This window comes from Ischnura elegans, chromosome 7 (assembly GCF_921293095.1).
Source record: "Ischnura elegans chromosome 7, ioIscEleg1.1, whole genome shotgun sequence".
NCBI lineage: Eukaryota > Metazoa > Arthropoda > Insecta > Odonata > Coenagrionidae > Ischnura > Ischnura elegans.
In genome coordinates, this window is record NC_060252.1 from 1,203,142 (window position 1) to 1,226,726 (window position 23,585).

The 23,585-nt window shown below is 39.0% G+C and overlaps 1 protein-coding gene and 2 long non-coding RNA genes across 19 annotated transcripts in view; 2 read left to right on the forward strand and 1 right to left on the reverse strand.

The window, feature by feature from the left end:
• The window catches only part of LOC124162523 (Golgi reassembly-stacking protein 1-like), a 70,842-nt gene that overhangs the window by 19,606 nt on the left and 27,651 nt on the right, over positions 1-23,585 (reverse strand). For all 17 annotated transcript variants that reach the window (XR_006865601.1, XR_006865600.1, XR_006865590.1 and 14 more), the window contains one exon: positions 21,974-22,100. Coding sequence is in view for 3 of the 17 variants with exons in the window: in XM_046539094.1 (XP_046395050.1) it covers positions 21,974-22,100 (127 nt within the window). In the remaining 14 variants the exon portion in view is untranslated. The remainder of the gene's footprint in view (positions 1-21,973; positions 22,101-23,585) is intronic.
• Positions 5,801-8,686, forward strand: LOC124162525. The gene is made up of 5 exons (XR_006865603.1): positions 5,801-6,610; positions 6,823-7,003; positions 7,256-7,592; positions 7,878-8,392; positions 8,634-8,686. It is a non-coding gene; the product is annotated as an uncharacterized LOC124162525 (long non-coding RNA).
• On the forward strand, positions 16,271-18,279 carry LOC124162526. Its single transcript, XR_006865604.1, has 3 exons — positions 16,271-16,641; positions 17,342-17,410; positions 17,515-18,279. It is a non-coding gene; the product is annotated as an uncharacterized LOC124162526 (long non-coding RNA).

A 23,585-nucleotide genomic window follows, 5' to 3' on the forward strand; every position in this document is an offset into this window, starting at 1 on the left:
TACGTGCAAATGGCTAACATTTCAATCTAATAAAAGCATAATAGCAATTGCTGAATATCATTGTTAGATACCTTTTTGGCTAATAGGGGACTTGTGCAGCAGTTGACCTCCAGGAACTGGAAACTTTGAAGGAATTAGGCTGAAAAAGGTCAGTGGGTGAGAAGAGGGTAGAGCGCGAAACACGTTTCTATTGTTCTCGCGTACGTCGATATTTTTTCGAAGCTAAGGTCTTCGTAATACAATCCCTGCGCGAGCTGGGGCCTTTTTTTATTTTGAAGAAGAGGAAAACGTCAGAAGGGGGGAGGCGAATGCTGAATGGAGGAGGATAACGGATCTTGGGAAATGCGCTAATGTTACTTTCCCACGGCACTAAGCTTCTCCCAATGGTAGTTCCATCTCTTGGGGAAGATTCCAACTATGTGCTTTTCGTTTTTAGCCAAATATTACACATTGTATTTATTTCGTCTCATTTACGTCTAACGATGGATGCGGGAAAATTATGCGTCGGAACCACGATCTTCAAACGATCAATGCGAGAAACAATACTTCGGGGAACGATGGATGCGGGAAAATATTACATTGCCTATAAGGAGCTTTATTTTGGATCAGAAACGGCGAACGATCAATGCTGAAACGATAGATCGAGGTTCCACCGTATAACTTTTCTTTTGAAAGCGGCAGTGTAATGACATCTTTTCTCTGTTATCGTAATACTCAGAAACCAAAACTGAATCGATCTCTCTAATCAGAGGCAAATCATGTTCCCTTCATACTGTTGTTCTGGGAAAAATGGAACGACTTTGTAGCAGTTTATATCGCGACGGCATGGAGGCTTTAACGTTACGATCCTAGGCGGATCTAGGGAGGGTAACGGGTGCACATACCCCCCAGACACTTAAAAAATATGCAAGATTTTGAATATGGTCACATTATCATTGCGCTCGTTTTGTATCATGAGTTATCCTTGTGCCCCCCCAGAACAAAATCCTGGATACGGCTTTGGTTGTGCTCCCCACTCCCCAGAAAGAAATCCTGGATCCGCCCCTGGTTAAAATTTAGGTAAATTGTAATCAATCACACAAAAATTTTGTAAGTTGATCAAGCTCTAACTTCAACGGAGCCGAACCCAGGGGGAAAGCAGGCGATCTCGCGGACACGGCAGAAGTGCACCCGGCAATTGATTGGTACGCACGCTTCACCTGCTGCCTAAAATGGCAATAGTTTTTCACTTAAACACAAAATTAAATAAGCTAAATTACTATTCAGGTATTTTTGACGTTGTTTTTTCGTTGCATAGCTATAAATATTAGGTTGCAACCTCAGGTATCCATAATTTTTTCCGACGAAAATTATGCAACCCGATTGACGTCGAGAATTTTGCATTCGACTGTAAGACTGTTTTCTTCAGGAGTTAGGGAAAAAAAACCTTATCTTAGATAGGTGCAAATGGGTAAATTATAATTCACTCGGTTTGAAATATATAAAGACATAATAAATACCTGATGAAACATGTTATTTTAACTTTCACCATTTTAACGCAAAACTGGCAAGGCCCAGGTCGACGCATGCGAAGATCGTGTAATGCTGTGTTGCCATAAGCGGAAATCTTCTCTCGTTTTCAGGCCGCAAGGCGCGAGAATTAGTAACGTCGCGCTGAAAGCTCGCTGTCTCCCGGTTCAAACGCAAGGAGCGTAGTGTCCACAGCGCATAGCAGGTTGTCCAGGTTAGCGGTCTTCCAATCACAGGTTTGAGGGTGTTGAATAAACGTTCAAATTTTTCGAAACTAATGCCATCTAGATTTAGTTTCGAAAGTGGTCGCCGCAGTCAGTGGGAAGCCTAATTGGGTAGAAGGGGGACTATCCAGTGACCGAGGGAGGGGAAACCAAGCCAGTCGAGGAAAGTAAACAAGCTGATGAGAAGTGGTGTCATATTTCAGGAGGGGAGGAGAGAAAAGGCCTGCGCTGGGAAAAGATGTTTTTTTTTCTTCAGGCAACATTCGTTCCCACGCTTTTCTGACCCATGCGACGATGCTCGCTACAATGAATAGAAGTGCGCTCGCCACGAACGAAGTTGAAAATTTCTGGGAAGGTATTATTATCAAGATTGAGATATTTTTAAGGTTTTAGGACGAAATTCACGGCTTTTTCCAGGTTTTTTCACAGTAGACGAAATTCTCGGCTAATTCACGGTTTTAAGGTTTTCACGGTTGAGTGGGAACCCTGCACTTCATGAATATTCCTTGTTAGGGGCTCCTTTCGACGAGAGGCCGGCCGCCAATTACATTCCTTATTTTTCTCCGTGGTTTGAACGTTATCAGTATTTACCTATTCTCGTAAATAGCCACTTTCCTTATAATTTGATCCTACAATGGGTAGAATGATAGGTACATTTATAGAGACATTTACAAAGTGAAATAAGTTACTTGATAAAATCCCACGGTAACCCTGATTTAAGAGTGTACTTACCTTGAGGATATCCCATTGACAATATAGATAATGTATTTGACTCCATTCTGTGGATCGACCAACACTTATTCCTTTTATTTTTGTCCTATCGAACACATGCAAAAAACTTCTTCGGCAAGTAAATAGAGGCACTAGACGACGGAGCACTTTATACGGTTTTATGGGATACACGATTTATATGGTTTTCACACGTTTTTCTATTGAAGGTCCACGCTGCAATACACTTACCACATTACGCAAATAATGTAGGTGTGTCACATAGATCACAATCTGCGATCAACCTATTTTAATTTAATCTTTCCAAACAATCCAAAGCTCCCCCAACAATCGCCTTTATTTATTTCAACAACGCCTTGGCAACCCAACCCTATCCCAGGTTTGACGCTAAAACAGCAATTATATTCGCCAAATTTGCTTTTGAGTGCCTACATATACAGTTTTTCTATCCACTTCCTCCGTCTGTCATCAGTGGGTACCGTGCCGTGATGTAACGCGCGCACGCTCCATCACGTGTTGTCAAAGAGTCGATGAAGATTATTTTTAAAGACTCATATCTCACCTATAAAACATTATTCATCCGCGGAATTTTCGGCAAGTACATTTGAGGCAAGGATCTTATTATTTTAGTACTTTTAAAAAAGTTTGCATGTTCCCCATTGGTTTATATTTGAAGTTGAAATAATTTGTTGCACAATTAAAAATGTACGAAAAAATGTCCGAAAAAATGTACCGTGTAACCACCTAGCCGTGGATCTTGTCCATGTGAATGTACAAGAATCTGTTCAGCAAACCATTCAGAAAAATGTACAGAATCTTGTACATTCTAATGTACCGTGTAACCAGGCCTTAAGAGTGGTAGAGATATGTGCAATAAATTTCTCTTTTATCATGTCTATATGGAACTTACTTTCTGAACATACATCGCCGGGGCGCAGCTAGGAATTAAGGCTGGTGGGGGGGAGGGGTTTAGGTGTAACTTATACCGGGGTGTGTGGGGGTATGGAATACCCACCAGGATAAGCTTTAGGTGAGAGAATAATAAATTGCAGAATTTCAAGAGAAATGGTTCAAAATGGTGAGTTTTACGGCTTTCTGAGGGATATTATATTTTATTGATCCTTATACTATGTATTCTATTAGTAACATAGAATATCTTGTTTATATATAGTAATATATTTCCCTTGGGCTACATCCTTGCTGCCGTGGAAAGGCTTGCGTGTTTCTATAACCTCTAGAGCTGCACTGGTGGGATTAATTCTAAATTTTTCCCAGTAGAGCCAGCCATACCAGACAGGTCGAAGGGTAGGAGCCAGACAAATAGTCCACGAGATGGTGTCACGTGAAAAACACTGTTGGAATGGAAGTGGGAAACCCTACCAACTATCTCTTCCCTGAAAAAAGGAGTACAACCAATTGAGCATTGGTGACTCTGAAGGGGAGTTGGAAGCACTGAAGGGGAATATGAGGAGAGAATATCAGGAACTAGTGGACATTAGTGTAAGGGAGATTGAAAGTATGAAGACTGTTAAGGAAAGAAGGGATAATATTAAAATGGGAATAGTTAAAGCGGCTGAGAAGTCAATTGGTTATGTTGACAGTAGAAGATAAAGAAGCCGTGGATAACGGAGAACATGGTAAAAGAAATGCAGGAGAGGAGGAAGTGGAAGAACATGGACACAGAACAGGGCAAAAGAATGTATAGGGAACTAAATAATCGATTACGACGTGAAACTAAGAGGGCAAGGGAGGCTTGGTGGGAAAGATAGCGTGAGGAAATGGAAAAGTTTCAGAAGGAAGGAGAGGAAGGCGTGTTATATGGCAAAGTTAAGTCGTTATCGGGTGGCAAAAGAGGGCAAACCATGCTTAAAATTCAGACACTTTACTGATTAGAATCAGAGGTTCCACGGATCAAGTCCCAGTGACGGATGACTTGATGCTGCACACACATACTTTAAACATTTTTCTGATCTTAAAACTTCGCAATGCCTATCACAAGGTCCATGGGATGCTGCATGGCTATTGATTCTTACGCGCTTACTTATTTGTTGAAATTGGACTACTATATTGCATAACCAATTGGGCAGTTGACTGAGGAGTGAATTTTGACTAGCATTTCCGCGTCGTCCAACCCAGCTTCAAGGCCCCTAACATTAGCTGCATGTGCAATGTGTCACGGCCTACGCTTCTTCTACCCTTCAAGGGAAAACTCCTATATAGTTCCTCACAGCAGAATGAAAGCACTTTTTTGTGCCACCTACGAGAAATCAGTTGCCTGTTTTCGGTTCCGTATTGAAATGCTTTGCTTTGTATTCTACGCCCAATAATAGTTTCCCGAGGATTGTATTGAAATCAATTTTACTTACAGTTTAGAAATGGTATTTAAGAGGCAATAAGAGAAGACAACAGACTGACTGACTAGTGGAATAAATGGAAACTCCTTAACAAACTCATTGTAAATGACGAATTATGATGTAGTATTTCATCAATAATAATTATTATTATTAGTTTCACAGAGGACACATTACGTCATGATTAGAGGTCCGTGAAAGCAATTTAATTTTTTGCTAAAATTCTTTTTAAAACCACATAATTTAGGTGTTATAGAAAATCTTGACGGTGTTATTATAATGCTACAATTTTCCCATGTTTATAGGCATTTTATTATTTTGTGATACACATTTCATGTATACTTATTCTTTTATTATTCATTTTATGTAACATTCAGCACAATTTCGATTGTACAAAATTTCTGATAAAACTAAATGAAGGAAATGGTTCAAGTTGTATTGGTTCAATGTAGTCTTGGCGAATACAATCGGCAAATGACAAATCCCCACCTTGTGCATATATGTATGCTTTGTGAGCCATTTCAGAATGTTTGGATTGTCAAGTTCATTCTACACTAAATAAAGCCCTTAAAAATTCTTCTGTAGTGGCAACAACAAGCTCCTCCTTTGCTTTCTTTGACTGAGTGACTGTGTGTTCAAATGATAGCCGTTGTTTTGCGGGTCCCCTTTCTTTCGCACGTTTATGTGTATCGCTACTGATGAGCTTTAACAAAGTGTCAAATCTTTCAAATTAAAATATTTTATCCACTTTGCACAGTAATACTCTGTCTTTCACATAAAATCCTTCTCAGCTGAATTCACTTGCCCTGGTATGAACAGTATCACTAGCTTTTGACATTTTAAAATTCCTATCCTTCGTTCGAAATTTAAAGCTGGAACTACGATAAAAAAAACAGTCCAACCGCAAAGCATAACCTGTCACGATGGTGTTTTCAAACTGAGTGCTGGGTGGCTATGGTATAACCATAGTACTGTATAACTGATAACTTGGCCGAAATGTTTCATGTCGTGGGTTCCCTTTCGGTACCCCTCCCAGGTGTTGAGGGAAGGTAGGACAGCAGCCAGATATGTACAACAAAATCGCATAGATTTGCCAATCAGTCAAGAAAGGCAGTGAAAGAATCACACATAACAAAACATAATCGGATTCAAAGAAACTTGAAAAATTATTTCCCATTTATTGATCCTGAAACATCTAGATTGACTTATTGATTGATTGAATTATTTCAATGTTCTATACAGGGTAGTTATTATCAACAACTATTTACGCAAATTTATCGACATAATAAGAAAATAATGCATGTTGTTCAACATTGTCGCCCCAATGCTTCATAAAAATTCTGAAGTTGACCGTAACATTGCATATATTAAGAATTACCGATTTTCCTCAAATGCAAAGATATAGAATAAGTTCTTCTGTTAGGTTTTGGGTAAATAGGTGGAAATAAATACTAATAAAATATACAGAATAAGATTCTATCACATAATGTCTGCATACAAACTCATTAAAATTGAAATTAATTTTGCGTTACCTAATCACACATTAATTATGGCATACTTTTTGATTTTACACTGTAAGAGTCACTTGAAAACAGCATGAGTCGCCAAAAGGCACGTGTTTCACATGAGCAGAGGGAAATTTTGATTCAATACATGCGGGAGCACCCAGGCTCGGCACGCAACCGCATCAAAGGCAGCAATGCTGCCAGCACAGTGCAATGCCTGTGGGCCAATTTAAGTGACCAATTAAATGCCTGCCCAACTGGAGCAACGAGATCAGCAGTTTAGTGGGCGAAGGTATTTGTAATTTATATTTCTCATTCATGAAGGCCTAGAGTTAGTCACTGCTTAAAGCAGTAATAAAAAAAAATTGCCAATGCTTTCAATCTAAATCAGTTAAAAGTTTCAAGAACCAGAGCATTTTATGCCTTCCTAAGCATTCCAAATAATCTCAATGCAGAATTCTAATCTATTATAAAGCTAATATTTGAATTATTTATTTTTGTTAGACATGGCAAGACTGGCATCTAGATACAAAAAAAGGCATTCAAAATAAGGACCCATGCCAGTGGAACTGGTGGAGGTGGCCGCCTTAAAATCACCCCCCTCACTGAGTTAGAGCAACAAGTGCTAAGCTTGGTGGGGGAAAAGGCAGCGGATGGGGAGGATGGCCTTGCAGACCCTTTGATAGTAAGTTTAAATTGTTGTTGAATGACCAATGACTTAAATGGCCAATTTGTGGCTGTGACCACTCTTTAAAAAGATTCGTGGTTTTATGATAAACTTAATGAATAAAAATTTAAAGAGTAAAAGCTTAATTTGATATTTTAGTCAATAGGCTATAAAAACACATTAGCCTTCAAAATTCATGAATGATTGAGGGATGGCAGATGTACTGCATTTCATGGTTTTATGTCTAACAATTTTTTAAACTTTTTTCAGCACCGCATAAGCCAAGAATCACATCCCATACCTGCATCTGATTCGCCTTCTCCTCCTTCATCACCAGATAAAAACCCCATTCATTGCTTGACATCATATTCCCCTACAACAGAAATTACATCCCACCAATAGCCATTTCAAATCCCACTAAATTTTGAACTAATACAAAATCGCATATAAGCCACAGAAAATGCGATTACAAAGCCATCTCCAATGCCATCCACCTCACAAACATTCCCCACAGAAGAAAATCATTACCCTCCAGTCCTCCCTCCCTCAAATCCTGTATGTGACACAGTACCAAGGACCAGAAAAAGGAAGCGACCATCTCCACCAAGTAAGAAATAATATGTAACTACAGATATGGTAGTTATATGGAGGACTAAAAATATCCCTAAATGCTCAGCTGCTATTGCGATAGAACTATTTTCATGTTGCCTTACATATTCCTGAACAACCGTCAGTCAATGTTATTATTCTAATATTACTAGTACATAATCCAAGCACAAACCTTGATTGAGATTATAGAAAATAAATGACGTTGCAATAATTTATTAAGCTACTAGGACGTAATTATAAAATGAAACGCTTCAGAGTCATATAAAACAAGTCTAACTATTAGTTTTTCAGATGATGATTCCGATTGCACGTTGGCTCTGGCAGCAAAAGAGAGGACTCAGCACAGTGAGGCAAAGGCCATTGCGTTAAGTAGTTTGGCCGAGAGCATGAAAGAGACAATTGCATCCATTAAGATGGCCTGCCAAGCAATAAAGGGTGCTCGCGATGAGTACGGGGATTTAATTCAATATTGAATGTAATGTATCCAATTTTATGAAAAATTAAATTAAATCCCTCCTGCACATTTTGTTCCCAAAAATCACTTCTTTCAAGGTAAAACATTGTGCTGGTAACAGGGTTGAATGCAGTATATCTGGGGTGTAAAAATATCATCATGGGAGAGGTTGAGGGGGCAGTGAAACAATTAACTGAGGCCTTGGTGTGGGAGGTTGAACATGAAATCTATAGGCCACCATGTTTCCAGTCCTAGTGGGAAGGTGGAAAGGGACCATCTTTCTTCACTTGTGCAGGGACAGATACTTCTCTATAAACAAATAAAGTGAAGCCCATATTAAGCCGGTAAGTAATATCGAAGTACGCATCATTCATTATAAATTGCTCCTAGCTTCGGCCTCTAAAGAAGTGCACTGCTCCTCTAAGGGGCCCTCAACCTTAATTGATGAGGATAACTGAGTCAGCAGTAAAGAATCTACCCACAAATAAGTTAAATTAATATAGAAAATTGTTTAAAGTGTACCATAGCATTGAAATTTATATTCAACTTTTAATCATGCAAGACTAAATTACTGATTTTTTTCAGAACTCTGGCTCAACCCTAAATTGCTGTCACTACCAGCTGATTTTCGACAGCAGCCTTGGCCAAAAAAAGGAGCGCAGAGTACCTACCTCATTAAAGAAAATTGATTTGAGTAAATTAATAAACATAATTGCATCAGAAATTTAAAAAAATTTCAGTCAATTTTGGCAACCATACTACCTTTGATTCAGGGGACACAGATGATCCCCTGGTGGCAACAGGTAGATAAGGTCGCAACTCGTTTATTAAATTCATAGTTAATTCCTCAGATATCCTGTATAGCCCCATAAAGGTTTCATTTGGCATTTTGAAAGGTACTGATGTGGACCTCAAATTTTTTAATCGTCTTCTATTCCTCATTATTTCTCCTCTTCTCATTAAATTTCTTCTCCTCCTTAACCAAATCAAGGCGATATCATCATCCATAATTAGCTCCAGAGGATAATGAAGGATGGTACAAAGATTTTAATTAGCTTTGAATGTATCATTCATTACTTTCAGCCTTATCATAAGTTTACAATGAACAGTTGTCTAAGAAAATTATCAATATGCTTGTCATGTTAGAATACCATGTATTATAATTCCTAATTGAGTATCAATTTGTTAGCTAAGCATAAAAAATACTTTCAATAAAATCATCAACTATATTAAATTATGTCACCCAAGCAATATTCTTAATTTCCCACTCACAATTAGTGCTACAACACCTTTGTTTTTTCCTTGTGCTAATTCTAAGGTCAATTACTATTCAAGACAAAGCTCAGAATTATGTGTTATATGAACCTAGTGCATTGATTTCACTTTTAACAAATAAAGTATCCAATAAAAACCTGTGATAACAATCATACTGAGAAATGCTTTCTTTTTCATTATTTAAAAGTGTGGTACCTACTTAACACTTTCGCTGCGGCGGACGCACTGGTGCGTCCTACGCAAACTGTTGTGCTGAGCGGAGGACGCACCCGTGCGTCCTGCTCCGACCCGTTTTCAAATGGCCATAGAATCAGCCGAGAACGTCTTGGCCGCTCCAAATTACCTCTCGCTGCTCTATTACATTTCGTACTATTCAGTGTTGGCCGTCGTTTCTAGGAATTACCTCTCATTTTTCAGCTAACTACTTCTTCATTTTTTCCATTTTTTCGTAATTTTTATGATATTTTACTTTTTTCTGAACTTAATCGTCTCGGAAGCGGAGATAAATTGGTATCATATGCATTCAAAACTCTTCTAAATATTATTTATGTCATATAAAGTGTTATATTTAGTTTATTCAAATATGTGGAAATGTGTAGATATATCTGAAGATAGCAAAAATATGTGAGCACATTGGTTTCGACAATTGTCATGGTTGCTGCATTTGAACATAATAGATATTACGTTTAGCGACGATAAATCCCTTGAAAAAATAATACGCGTAGTTGACCCAGGTTCGAAGCCAGAATTTTCCATAATAATAAAGTATGTACCTTTATCGTGCATAACGCGGAAAAAGTTAGCTCTAAGAAGTTATTACCATAAGGCATATCGAGGGGCATTAGGTAATCCCCCTCAATAATAATGAATTATAATCCATTGCACTCTTCTTTTATTCTTCCATATGGCCTATTGATTATATAAACATGCCGTAATGTTGCCGAATTTTGTTTAAATATAATGTTGCTGAACATTCAATCACTTGTTCCACAAAACCCAGAGTCAAAATATGCTAGACAAGTGTCTCGTTATATTATGGTTCAATTGCAAAGGGTTATATACTTTGTTAAACTGACTGATAGGAATATATTTACCTCTCTGCGTATACATTACACACGGAACTGAAATAGACCTCCATTTCAAGATAAAATATTTGACACAGGATCCATTAGTATTGACCTTGAGAATGAAATTCAATGCCGATGTGACGGAAATTTAATACCGGGAATTCCAAGACGATCACAATAATGTGTGAAATAAAAGGGTAATATTTCGTCTCATTTCATGCGGATATCATTTCGTATGGCCTATAAAAACAGTGTCGTCGAGGCATTCCTTTCACTCTCATCACTCCACGCCCTCTGGCTACAATATCATTGCTAGTATGACGCTGCCACAAGAAGGTACTAGGTGCTCGGAGCCTTCGGAATAGATTGATATGCTCGATTTTCGGAGATATCTATCCTCTGAAGCATCATCGGAGGTGTCACCTGTTACCTGACCACTCTGTGACCTGACTATCTTGATTTTTTCCCATCACATTAGGTAGCTAAGGAGTCAGTGGCATCAACATCTGGTTCAGCGGGAACGTGATGAAAAAAAGAGATGAATAACCTAAGAGAAATTTGAAGAAAAAGACTAATTTAGAGTTGATGGATATCCTTATGCGGTTTGATGAGGAGATGGATAGCAAGGAAGATAATGCATTCCAGAAAGGAATTCCAAAGGAGTCTTCCGAAGAGAGTCAGGAAGAAAACGCCCATGAACCTTCATCAAAACTTTTCCGAAAGCACTCAAATAACTTCGATTTATGGTACTAAGCTGAACTCCAAGTAACAGATATCCCTTTTTCTGGCACCTCAGGACTAAAATAAAATGTTCCCAGCGAGAATCCTTACGACTATTTAGTACTCATTGCTAGGGACATGCAAAAGGTGGGGTTATTTTATAGCCAAAAGTAGTGTTATTTTTCTACAAAAGCGATGTTATTTTGCCCTGAAATCGGTGTTATTTTAACGGCAAAATAATTTATGCTGATTGAGAGCCATCCTTCCTGTGGCCCACACATTGCCCTAAATTTAGGATATTATTGACCGGGAATAATTTAAGCAATAATATACATGGAGCATTGACTGAATTCACCTATTTTACATATTTATCCTTCGCGTATACATGTATCTAGCTTATATAGAGAGAAGTTACTTTTAAATGCTTGTAATTTCAAATGAAATATTGCTATTGTGATCAAGTTCTCATCTTTTACATTTGTTCTCTTATCTGTTAACACAGTGATATAGCAGGAAAGAAATCTTTCTCAGTCCATGTTTGCCGAAGGGATCCAAATTGCTTAAAGGCACTTAGATGCGAACGATGTCTCAGACATTTGAGCTCCTGGATTGCTTTAATTACATCCACTGAACCCCGGGAATTTTGCTTTTGTAGTAATTTCTGTAATTCTCCCAACCCCAGCATCAACTTCTCTGTCTCCATTGATTCAAGGCCATGAATTTTTTGTTTTTAAGGCAGGGTTCATGTCTGTAGACGGAACTTCTTGGGGATCAAAAACTAGATCTTTTCAAATACCTGTTTTTTTGCTTAGGTCTTCTACCATAAGAGAACTAAGTTTGGGTGATGCCTATTTAGCCATCTGCATAGGTATTGACTTTACAGCAGCTGCGTTAGAGGTTTTCATGTTTCGCAGATGTAATAAGTGGTTTTATCTAAAAAAAAAGTACTCTTATGAATATTCTCGAGGCTCATTTTTAACTTTTAACTCTTTCAAAATGGTGGAGTTCTCTCCTTAGCATGAATGCAGGACTGTGCTCCATGAGACTCTTCGGTCCCCTCTGTATGGAGCATTTATGCTGGACATCTGTTAAGAAAGGTCTTGCAGATAATAAAACACTCTCAACACCAACCTTTTCTGATCCTTCCTAGTGGGCATTTTGCATTATCTTGGACTCTGAGGGTAGTTGGTCTCTCTCCTTTCGTGGTTTATAACCCTACCAGTGGCATTGGTTCACTGTCAACTCATGCTTTGTTTATGTGAATTTATATCTAAATCTATATAGATGATTGTTGATTGCACGTAAATTGCAGTCTTCCAATTGAATTCCTTGATTTATTCTGAGAATATTAAAATTTTGAATGAAGCTCTACTGTCAGCATTAATGAATTTACTGCAGTAACAATTTCCATGTTGATTTTATACTGAAAGCGAGATATAAGTTAACATTTATGGTAGAATTTCGTTTAAAAATTGTAAACGCTGCCAAAAGACAAAGAATTCAGTTCTTAGTTTATATTTTTTGAGAAAGAACCATATATTTATTTCGCAATCTAACTGAATGAACAATTGCATGACTGCGGTCCCTTGCAACAAAGAGGGGTAATAAGAGACAAGGGTCTAGGTAAATGCTTGCGGATTTCGGCAGTTTTTGCACAGATTATGCCAGTCCATGGTGTTGGCCTGTGTTGGGTCCCGAAACTAAGACTTTGCGAACCTACGAATGTCATAAAAGGAGGAGACCAAGGAAACGTATTTTCGGCATTAGGCCTGCGTAGGAAAATCTCAGACGAAGATTTTCGTCTCCCGGGTCAAGAAACATCCTGCCGTACATTTCCGTCATTAGCAGCGAAAGGGTTAACTCTTTATAGAATATGAGCATTTGGATAGTTTGTTGGAAATAGTAATCTTGATTTAAACTCGCGCCAAGTTCTTTTTGCACAGTGTGTTTCAGCTGTTTCTATTTTATTTGTGTGCTTCTTTTGTTTGTCTGTATAAGTTCCCACTTCCGGTTTTTCTAATGAAGATTTCACACCTATACAGCCATGTGTTAATTAATTAATTATCCTACCCAATCCTAACATAGTTTGAATCCTCCAGTAATTTTATTAAGTCAACCATCAGATTCCCATGGCATTTTGGCTACTTTTTAGACATCGTGAATACGGTTTAGACATCCTCTGGACAAACAAGTCGCCTTATTTCCTCGAGTGTGTTTCTTTGTGGAAATCATGAATTTTCTCCAATTCATGGGCGATTTTCACCAACTCAGACGCGATTTTCATTTTTTTTCCTTCTGCTCTGCATGAAATTGTTTTTCGAGGCGTATATTTAAGCCGTAATTTTTTCACGGCATTGGCCGCTCACCGACGCGACTAATTTCCGCGGGCCGCCGTTCCCTCTACAGCGCCGTGAAATCCAGAGATTCGTCTTGTCAGAAAGTGGCCTGAATTTTACGGCGCTGAGCCGGGAACGGCAGCTGGCGATAAGTCGTTTCGGCTGAAAGCTGCCACAATGTAGCTCCGTGTGTATTTCACGGAATAGAAAGCGCACAGCCATTTTTTGCCGCTTTCAGACTTTTGCTTTGCTCCGGCCGTCGTCAACGGCACGGCACTGTGCTTTCAAATAACCATTGATCTCAATGCATGTCTTCAAGCGAGTAGAATCGCGCAGTTGACGCATGGCGTTGTTGACAGTCAGCAAGGCAAGGTTCAATCCGGCCCGGCAGTGCGCCGTTTATGGCGTGAAATACACTCAGTGCTACCTTAAGACAACTTCCAAATGCGAGGACTTTTCGCCGGCCGCTGTTCACGGCACGGTTCCGTGAAATTCAGGCCACTTTCGAACAAGACATCTCTCTCACTTTCAAACGAGACATCTCACGGCACTGTGCCGTGAACGGCGGCCTATGGAAATTCGTCGCGTCAGAAAGCGGCCAATGCAGTGAAAAAATTACGGCTTAAATGTACGCCTCGAAAAACAATTTCGTGGGAGAAGCATGAGCAGAAGAAAAATATGGTGAAAATCGCGTCTGAGTTAGTGAAAATCGCCCATGAATTGGAGAAAATCGCAATTACCACGAAATTCGCGCATTCGCGGGAAAACCGCGGAAATCGCCTTTTTCGCGGGAAAACCCCGGAATTTGCGTTAAAATTCGCGTTATCGCATTTGCGACTTTTGCATGTCCCTACTCATTGCCAATGACATTTTTTTGAGTTGTAACAGAAACGAAAATGAATGCTGAAAATGTAGTTCGAAATAATACTTCTCCAAATGTTAGAATAGCGTCATGGAATAAGTCTTGAGTCCAAGATAATTGGAAATTTTTTGGACTTCAATTTCCGAAATGGGAAATATTTCTCTTAGTAGATTATAATATAATTGGAAAAAATCTGAAATATATAATCTCCCTGTTTTTTCCAAATGCATATATCGAGATAGCTTCTGCACATATTGCGCACTATGCACTTAGAAATGTGGTTGAAGGCGAACACTTACCCAGTTATCCATTTTACAAAATACGACCCTTGCATGATACATTCTATGCAAGTATGAGTGAAGTGTGCTACGCGGAAAGGGCTGTGAGTCTAGACGAATCCGTGGTTCTATGTAGTTGACGTTATCCACGGTTACTATTAAAACAATTCATTCCTAACAAACATCACAAATACAAAATAAAATTATACGTGATCACTAATCAATGCGGTTTGGTTTTGGATTGCTTGATACATTTTGGCACCGAGAGTAAAGAAGTGGAGGGAGCAGGGAACGCTGAGAAAGTGACTCACAAATTCTTGGCAAATTTTAAAAATAAGGGGTACACTGTGTACATGGATAACTTTTACGACAGCGTGAACCTTTCCCAATGTCTGCAAAAACATACTGTACAGATAGAGCATACTGTAGAGTCATTCTGCTAATGAAGAAATAAATAACCCTGATATTTTATTGAAAAATTAGAGAAGGGTGAATGTGTGGCTCGCTACAATATAATGGGGGGGGGTGCGTTTTGAAATGGAGGGATAAAAGAGATGTGAAGATGATTTCGTCCGAGTATGGACACGATTTTGCGAGCAGGCAGGGAAGGGTTTCAACTAAGCCCAGTATGGTGGACGCCTACAATAAACATATTGGAGGCAAAGACAAGACCGATCAGTTGTTGTCATATTGTCTTTGCATAACAAAAAACTCTCCATTGGTACCTTAAGTTGAGAATATACTTTATTCAGATAATAATTATTCATTCTTTCATTCTATACCAAAGATTTAGTGGGAAACGTAAAAAATTGTTAGAATACCGTGATGAACTAATAAAATCATTGCCAAATGTCTATCCTGAGGCAATACCTTCAATGAGTTCCCCTGAACATATTCACTCGCCACATAATTTGGAAATGAAAAGAAAGGGAAGAAAAAAGTGCAGTGAAAAATGTGCCAAAAATAGAGTGAGTGTATAGAGTGAGATCCTGATTGCCCGTAAAAAAAACGACTTTATGCTTTGGGATATTTTCGTAAGTCTAAAATATATCACTGACTTGGTGATGGTTTTCCGGGTTTACACCGCGTTACACAGGGTTTACACCCCGGAAAACCATCACCAATCAAGTAACCACGAAAGCCTCCGAAATAATATCACTGACTTAAATAGCACTCTTCATTCTAGTGTTTTTTTCAGTTTGATTCTTGAAAGTTATCCCAAAACATTGAGTAAATTATGAGTTTGTAATTATTTTACGAGAAAAATATTATTTCATTAAAAATAAAAAAATATTTCATTAAAAATAAAATTTTATCATTTTCGAATGCTCCAAATTTTTAAATATATCTATTTGTTTGCAAAATAAGTCGAAATACATGAACGTTAGAAAAGAATTAAGGGAGATAAAATTTTGTCGTGGAGCGGGTTGCATAACTCATGTGACACGGGTTGCATAGCTTTGCCAATGCTGTGAGCGGAGGACACACCCGTGCGTCCTTCATATTATTTGTTTAAAACAATCATAGGATCATTATTATCATTTTTTACGGTATCCATAGAGACATATCTACTTAGTTATGCACAAAAACCACTGCCGCTCACGGTGATATTTTTCATCAAAATGGCCAGCAGTGAAAGTGTTAAGCAACTTGATCTTTAATTAATACCTCTTAATTTCTAATTTAAAAAAAGATCTTTAATTAAGTGCGGGATAGGTACTCTCATTCATAGCACTCCACCGGAGTTCATATAAAGCCTTTACAATTCCTACGAGAGACGTTAATTTATCTCACAACTACGTCCCTTTATAGTTCTATTAACACGTTCAACGCTGACTGACGACGATCGTCGTCCGCCGGGTGCTATCCAGTGACGCCGGACGACGATCGTCGTCCAAGTCCGCTCTCCCTTTCCAAGGCCATATACGAGAGACGCCGACCCATAGCGCTTCCATTTTGCTTGTCAGTCGTTCATTAGCCCTCAGAGCGAGTGCATCGCCAGTAGCCGGAGCGACTCATCTCCAGGAAGGTTCCTACAGCTGTTTCTTTTCGGTGGTAAGTTACACTTTTTTTTTGTTAATTATCACTCTCTTTTTGTGGTTTTAATGTTTACCGACCCCTTTTTAACGTAAAACAACTTTCGTATGTGGTAAAAATCATGAGTTGAAAGTTTTGCATTGTTTTATTTGAGATTTCCTCCCCCCCCCCTTTCACCTCTGCATTCTCCTCGTACCCATATTACGATTTCATCGGTGTTTTTTTATTTTTTTTATAATTTTTTTTTGGAGATATATCGCTTGTGATAAAATTTTGAAATTGCGTTTACAAAATAACTTCGTGAATTTAAAGTTGTTTCCTTTAATTGTATTTTAAAGCAGAGAAGTAAAGTCGTTCAGTAAAATTGTTACATTATGTGAAAAAAAATTCCGTTTTGGACAGATACTCATTATTCTAGTTTAGATTGAGGCTAAGCATTACAATGCATTCCGGACCATGTGATTACATTGCTGCATTTAATTTTACCAGGAATATGCTATTAGCAAATATTTTACGTTTTTTTACTAGTTTGTCTTCAATAGGTGATAATTTGCAGTATTTTACTCCAGTCACTTGTAACTTGAATATTTCCTTTATGACATTCGATAAATATTTATCATCATTTGCGCTTGTTGTTATTGTAATTTTAATAAAAGTACTATTATTGATTTGCTTCAATTTTGCCTGCTGATATTGTTTCTTTTTCTCCTGTATATAGCAAACAAGTGGAAGCGAAATTTTACAAAAATTTCCTGATAACTTCCGATCCAAGTTCTTAGGCAGTAAGGTACGTGATATCATAAACATTACTCAATTATTTCATTGCTATGCGATGTTTTTTCTTGTTATACATTCATATAAACATGTACTTGTAAACATTCTTGTTTTCAGAAAGGAAACGCGGAGGTAACAAGGGGGAATGGACCGCAAAGGGAAGGGACTACCGGGGAAAGGGGTCCCGAAGAAAGGGAAGCGGGGTGTCAAAAGCCAGTCTATTGAGAAAACCACCCAACTCCCCTCATAACCTCCCCTTCCAACCTCCAGCAGTACCCCAGCCCTTCGAGTTCTGGTGAAAGCCACCAGCCCCCTGACACCCCTTCTCGTCCCCCAAGTCCGCAGCCATCGGCCTCGCGGTCATTTCCACCCCCAAAAAGGAAGAGGAGGGAGGAAGAAAGAAGATTCGGGAGGGTGCTTTCTGCAGAGGAGATGGCGGAACTTCTTTCTATGGACGAAGAAAGCGAAGATTCCTCCTTCGGGGAAACGCAGTGGGGATCCTCGGAGGATGAAGAAGAAGGCAGAGTGGGTGATCCCTCAAGATATGCTTCTCCTTCCCCTCCTGGCCCTCTATGCTCTCAGTCCTCTCCCCTTATGACGAGAACTGCGACAAAGACTTACACTTGGACGGAAAAAAGACCAACCCACCCACAATTCCCCTTCACTGACACCCCTGGCCTCAAGACGCAAGACTCAGGAGACGATCCCCGTAAATATTTTGACCTCCTCATGACAGATGACATGGTGGACTTGATAGTGACGGAGACAAATAGACAAGCAGACGTTTTAATTTCTGCTAATGTATTTCCCCGAGCAAGAATAACGAAGTGGAAGCCGCTCACATCGGTGGAATTTTTAACGTTTTTGGGGTTCTCTACCACATGAGCACATGCCCATTCCCTACATTCCTTTATAATTCATAGACACAATTGTATCACATGCTTATAATATTTTGTACATAAAAAGCACTATGGAACAAAGCCTGCTGGAATGGTTCGCGGCTGTTTGGCGGAAAAAAATCAAGGTTTAAGGGGTATGTACCCAGTACTCGTACATAATACGGCGTTGAAGAGTTAAAATTGACATTATGGGCCTTAACAACATTAATCATGACAGAAGATGAACAAAACTATTCAATACTGTACCACTAGCACGTAAATCTTGTCGTCAGGAGCAAAGTCTTTGCCGAGGGAGGGGAGGGGGTGGAGGGGAAGTCTGTAGTAAGTGGTGCGGGCCGTACCTCAGCGGTGCCGCTGTGCGGGGTGGCGCCCTGGGGGGGATTGCTTTACGACGGACGATATCTCCTAAACGCTTAGAGATAGGTCAAAACCAACAGAAAATTGGCCCTAAAGGGCTTTACTTTTACGTTTTACTTAGGAATAGCATTTTTTTTATCCGAAAAAACTCAATTGAGGGTCCTTAGTACTTAGGGCCCTTGGGGCACGGGTTGCCATTATTTTAAAGTAACCAAATTTTAACACGTGAATATAAACCTCATTTGGATCATTATGAGACCAGGAAAACATAACTTTTCGAAATTCTGAAAAATAAGGGCCGGCCTAATGCCCATTGAGTAGAATATCCGACTATTGGAGTGTAGACCCCCTTTTCAATTATCCTTGCTTTAGGAAATGCATTGGCAGGGACAGGTTCACCGCGATCATGCAAGCTCTGCATTTTGCGAGTAATCCTGGTCGTGATGAGCCGCAATCGTCTGATCGACTCTACAAAATCAGTCCGTCATATTCCGAACCTATTCCTCGTTCCTCTCCCAGCCTAACCTCCAGGGTCCTTGGATTGTCTAAGCACTTTCCAGAGACACATGACATCGACCAAAAACGAAAACGTGTCCCTCAACGACGCTGCACGTTCTATTAGTCTAGAGGGTTCAGGAAGGAGACGGCATATTTTTGCCCCGCCTGTGAGGGATGCCCACCCCTGTGCTTGAAGCCATGCTTTGAAGCATTTCATAGAAATGTTCAATGTTAGTCCTCTCCATGATTTAATGTATTAAATATTATGTATTCCATTATTAAATGTTATGTAAAATTTAAGTATTAAATGATAATAATTTCAAAATATTTTTTATTTTTCCTGGTTTTCGGTCCCCCCACCATGTACCTGGTGAAAACCGTTGTTTCCTTTCGGGAGTGCAGAGGAAGAGCGAAAGATGTAAAATTCTATTGTTTCCTAACTTTGGTATTCCCTCCTGGAACGTGTAAGAAGCATTAGCGCAAGTTCCTAGAAGATAGGGATCAGCACCCGGGTCGGGTTCGGGTGATTAGCACTTCGGAAGTTGTCGTCTAAACCCAATTTTTGTATCCACTTGGAATGTCGTCTCCTTCTCTGTATTATTCCTCCTTTGTTTGTTTCAACGCAAAAATATATTTCCCGGAAATTGCGCCGAAAAAATAAAAACGAGTCTGAAAAATTATGCTTCGAAATATTTTATACATTTTAGTTTCAATGAATGAAAAATCATTTTTTATACATAGATAAATGGTTAGAGCAGGTCCTTTTTTTCATTTAAAACAATATAATTTTGAAATTTGAGAGAATTTACTTTGAGACTCATGACAACTGAACATAATATAACTCATTATTTTCAGAAATAATAATTACGTATAGTTTTCAACAGAAATACCATTGTTAATGCTAAGATAAGTTTTTAAAGAATGGATTTGAACAATATTACAATAACACCGTCAATGGGTAGAAAAACGGCATTGAATTCGATAAAAGGAATTTGTGATCAAATGAACACTAGCCGTCCTTATAGGTGGGGTGAAACTCTCGTCCTCTTAGTGTTAATTTAAATATATGAAATTTACATCTTTATTTGTTTTAAATTCCCACCTCGTCTTTGATTTGAAAGATATATTCCTCGTCGGATCCTTCAAATAGAAATTCAAAAAGTTGAAATAGAAAAGGTCATGCCACATAATTCTCTATCAACGACTAAGAAATTCGAATATTACACAGCCATCAACGTTCTTGCTAATTAATATTTACGGCACGGATCAATTTATATTCAATTGACATGTCAGATTAGAGACAGAACATGGCATACAGTAAAAAGAAAAAGTCATCGGAAAAATGGGCTCGGTTATGCAACCACGCATTACACGACTGCTGTGCTATCCGGTGACGTCGGACGACGATCGTCGTCAAATTTGAAATTGCGATTTTTCATAAAAAAAAAATTTTTTCGTAACTTCCAATGAACAATCTATTCAAAATGAGACCGAAACCATCTAAAACCGAAGAATTAAAATTCAGTCACCGGCAAAACTTAAAAAAATTACCGCCGCGTTGAAAGTGTTAAGGAATGATAACTTACCATGCTCATGGGAAAGAATCAGTAGCACTAAAACAGTAGTACTTATGATATGGCAACGGTCATGAAGAAGCATAAAAATCAGGAAATTGCTACACGATGAAAACCATAATTCATATTCAACACGTTATAACAAGAAAGTACCAATGATGCATGTGATGTTTGGCTCCAAAATATTATGAATCAATGCACAATATGTAAACGTATTTATCTCATGCTATCCACAAATAAGTACAATGCATTTAGAGAACTAGGTATTCCATAAATTATCAAGTTCAAAGAGAACCACCACCTACTACAGTTCAAAACAAGCACACTCATTTATCTCTACAGCTGTAAGTTGTTTCCATGCTGGCGAGCTATAGTCTAGGTATAAAAAACAACCCTCAATAAAGTTACCATTTTCTCGATATTACTACAGAGATTTTCCTCCTTTCCAACATTGCTACATCAATCACCTACAGCAGAAAACACAGCCATATAACATGCATCGGACAGATGAACACAACCCATGATAATCACGAAATCAACACGAACCTTGACACAACCCTAAATCAGTCAGTGGGAGTTCATGAGTTTTGCCCAACTCCACAAATTTAGGGGCAGTAAAATCCGCTACATAAATATTGTTCTAATGTGACTGAGATTCGTGTTGGCGAATATTTAATAACGATTCTTCACAGAAAATAACACAGGTGATAGCTTATGAAACAACCTCATGAAACTTCGGTTTTTGGAATTATGATATTATTAAATTATACAACCATACATGTATCATTATACCTATTTTGCCTTCTTAAATATATGAAATAAGACCGTGATCACCATCATACGTACGTCAGCTACTGAACTGTAAGGTTCTAAATACGTCAGCTGCTATCCTTGTAAATAGAGTATAAACAAGACTCGAAATAATTGTCGAGGCCTACGTCGCCTCGATATTTATTCTGCCTAGGGTGGCCTCAAAACAGCGACAATAAGCTTTGTGGAATTGCAACTTACGGAAACGTAGAGGCTTGAACGTCGCCCCCTCGACATTGTCGAGGATACGACAAAATCGAGGCCTTCATGAATAAGGCTCGGGGCAGGGATTATAGATTTAGTAACAACTTAAATTTCTTAATGACGTTTCTTTAACTATAGATTGGATTGGCTCCTACACTGGGACAAACGATTTGCTTCGTAAAAGCCAGACCTTTGTGATAAGGCTGTTAGCAAGAGTGCTGAATATTCACTTACCTCCCCTCTCCTCCCCACCCCGAGTTGGGCGTGATTGTCACCTCACAGCAAGCGTCCTCCTGAGTATTGTACACGTACAGCTTCAACGCACGCCCCTCGTGGGCCTCAATCAGCGAGAACAAGTCCTCTGCAACAAAGACAAACACATGTAACACAATCAGCAACAGACGCAACCACTTTCCTAAGTATCTTGAGAAATAAGGCCATTTTATGATATTTATACTGAGTCAATCTGTTACAACACATGTTTAATCCAGTGATTTATTCCAATTCTAAAGGCCGTTTTACAAGGAGCACGTAATTGTGCAATCTTACGTACACACCGAGGCATAATCAATATTTCGTCGTGTATAGAGGAGTATTGCTAGAATAAATGTGAGGATGCGTGGATGCGAGACGGCAAAATAACCTCTGTTCTAATCCCGAGCATGCATTCTTGCAATTTCAACAAACATTTTCAGTGCTAACCTGCAAAAATGAAGTGCCCCATGTGATATGACCTTTAAGAGAAAATGCCATCTCTTAACTTGAATATCTCACTTTCAGAAAGCTTTTTGAACAGGCATCTACGATTTTTGTGCTCAGAGAGGTCAAAATAAGGGCTGTTGACTGATTGCAAAACAAAATACCTCTCGACATAAAACAGAGGGGCTTGAGCGACCAGCCCAAACCGCCCCTGGTGATTACCACTGACTAGGTCAGCAGTAATCACCACGTCAGCCGATATGCAACGAACAAATGCTGACTAGGTCAGCTGATCAGCAATTGCCTTGGGCCCAGAGCTTAGGGGCCCCCACAATGCGCTTGTCTATCGTGAAGCCTATGTGAAAGATGTAGTAAAAAATACAGTAAAACCTCACATTAACGAACTCCCGCTGAACGAAGAACTCCGTTCAACGAACAAATGCTATTGGTCCGGCCAATTGTCTATGTAAACACGGTACACCCATGTCTCGTATAGCGCAAGGGATGCGTTCCTTGGGATCTTTGCGCTATACAAATTTGCGTTATATGAGAGCGTTTTAACACTGGGAAGATAGGGATGCATTCCTGGTAGCATAGGTCTTGGGCATTGAATTTCCTCTAAAACATCTATATTCCCATAAAAAGCCTTAGAAAACATTATTTATATAAATGTTTATAGTTTAAACACCTTTAAAGATAGTATGCTTGCATTCAAAGACTTTTATTCACGTTAAAAAAAAATTCTTACGTGCTTTCGAAATTCCCTCTTGTCGTGTGGGTGGGCCAACATCTGCTATCTCAGGGGATCATAATGCGTTGCCGACAGTTGACGATATTTCAAACCAGTGTAAAAACAACTATCGTGTCACCCAGGCCCTTTTGTTGCTCATTGAAATGACAGGAAAATGCTTCTTTGAATGCCATTTCATAGCCAGCGGAGTTAATGAATGATAAATCATTTTAATTTGAAGTCCTCCAAGTCATTAGCAGCTACGTGAAACAGTCTTTAAATGCCTCGAAACCTGACCCAGGTTTTCATTCCCTGAAAATGAATGAACGAGAATGCATTCTTTTCCAAAAGAATATCGTCTCATCAACACTAAAAACTAGTCGAGGGGAAAGGAGCCACTTTCAATCACAGCTTGGA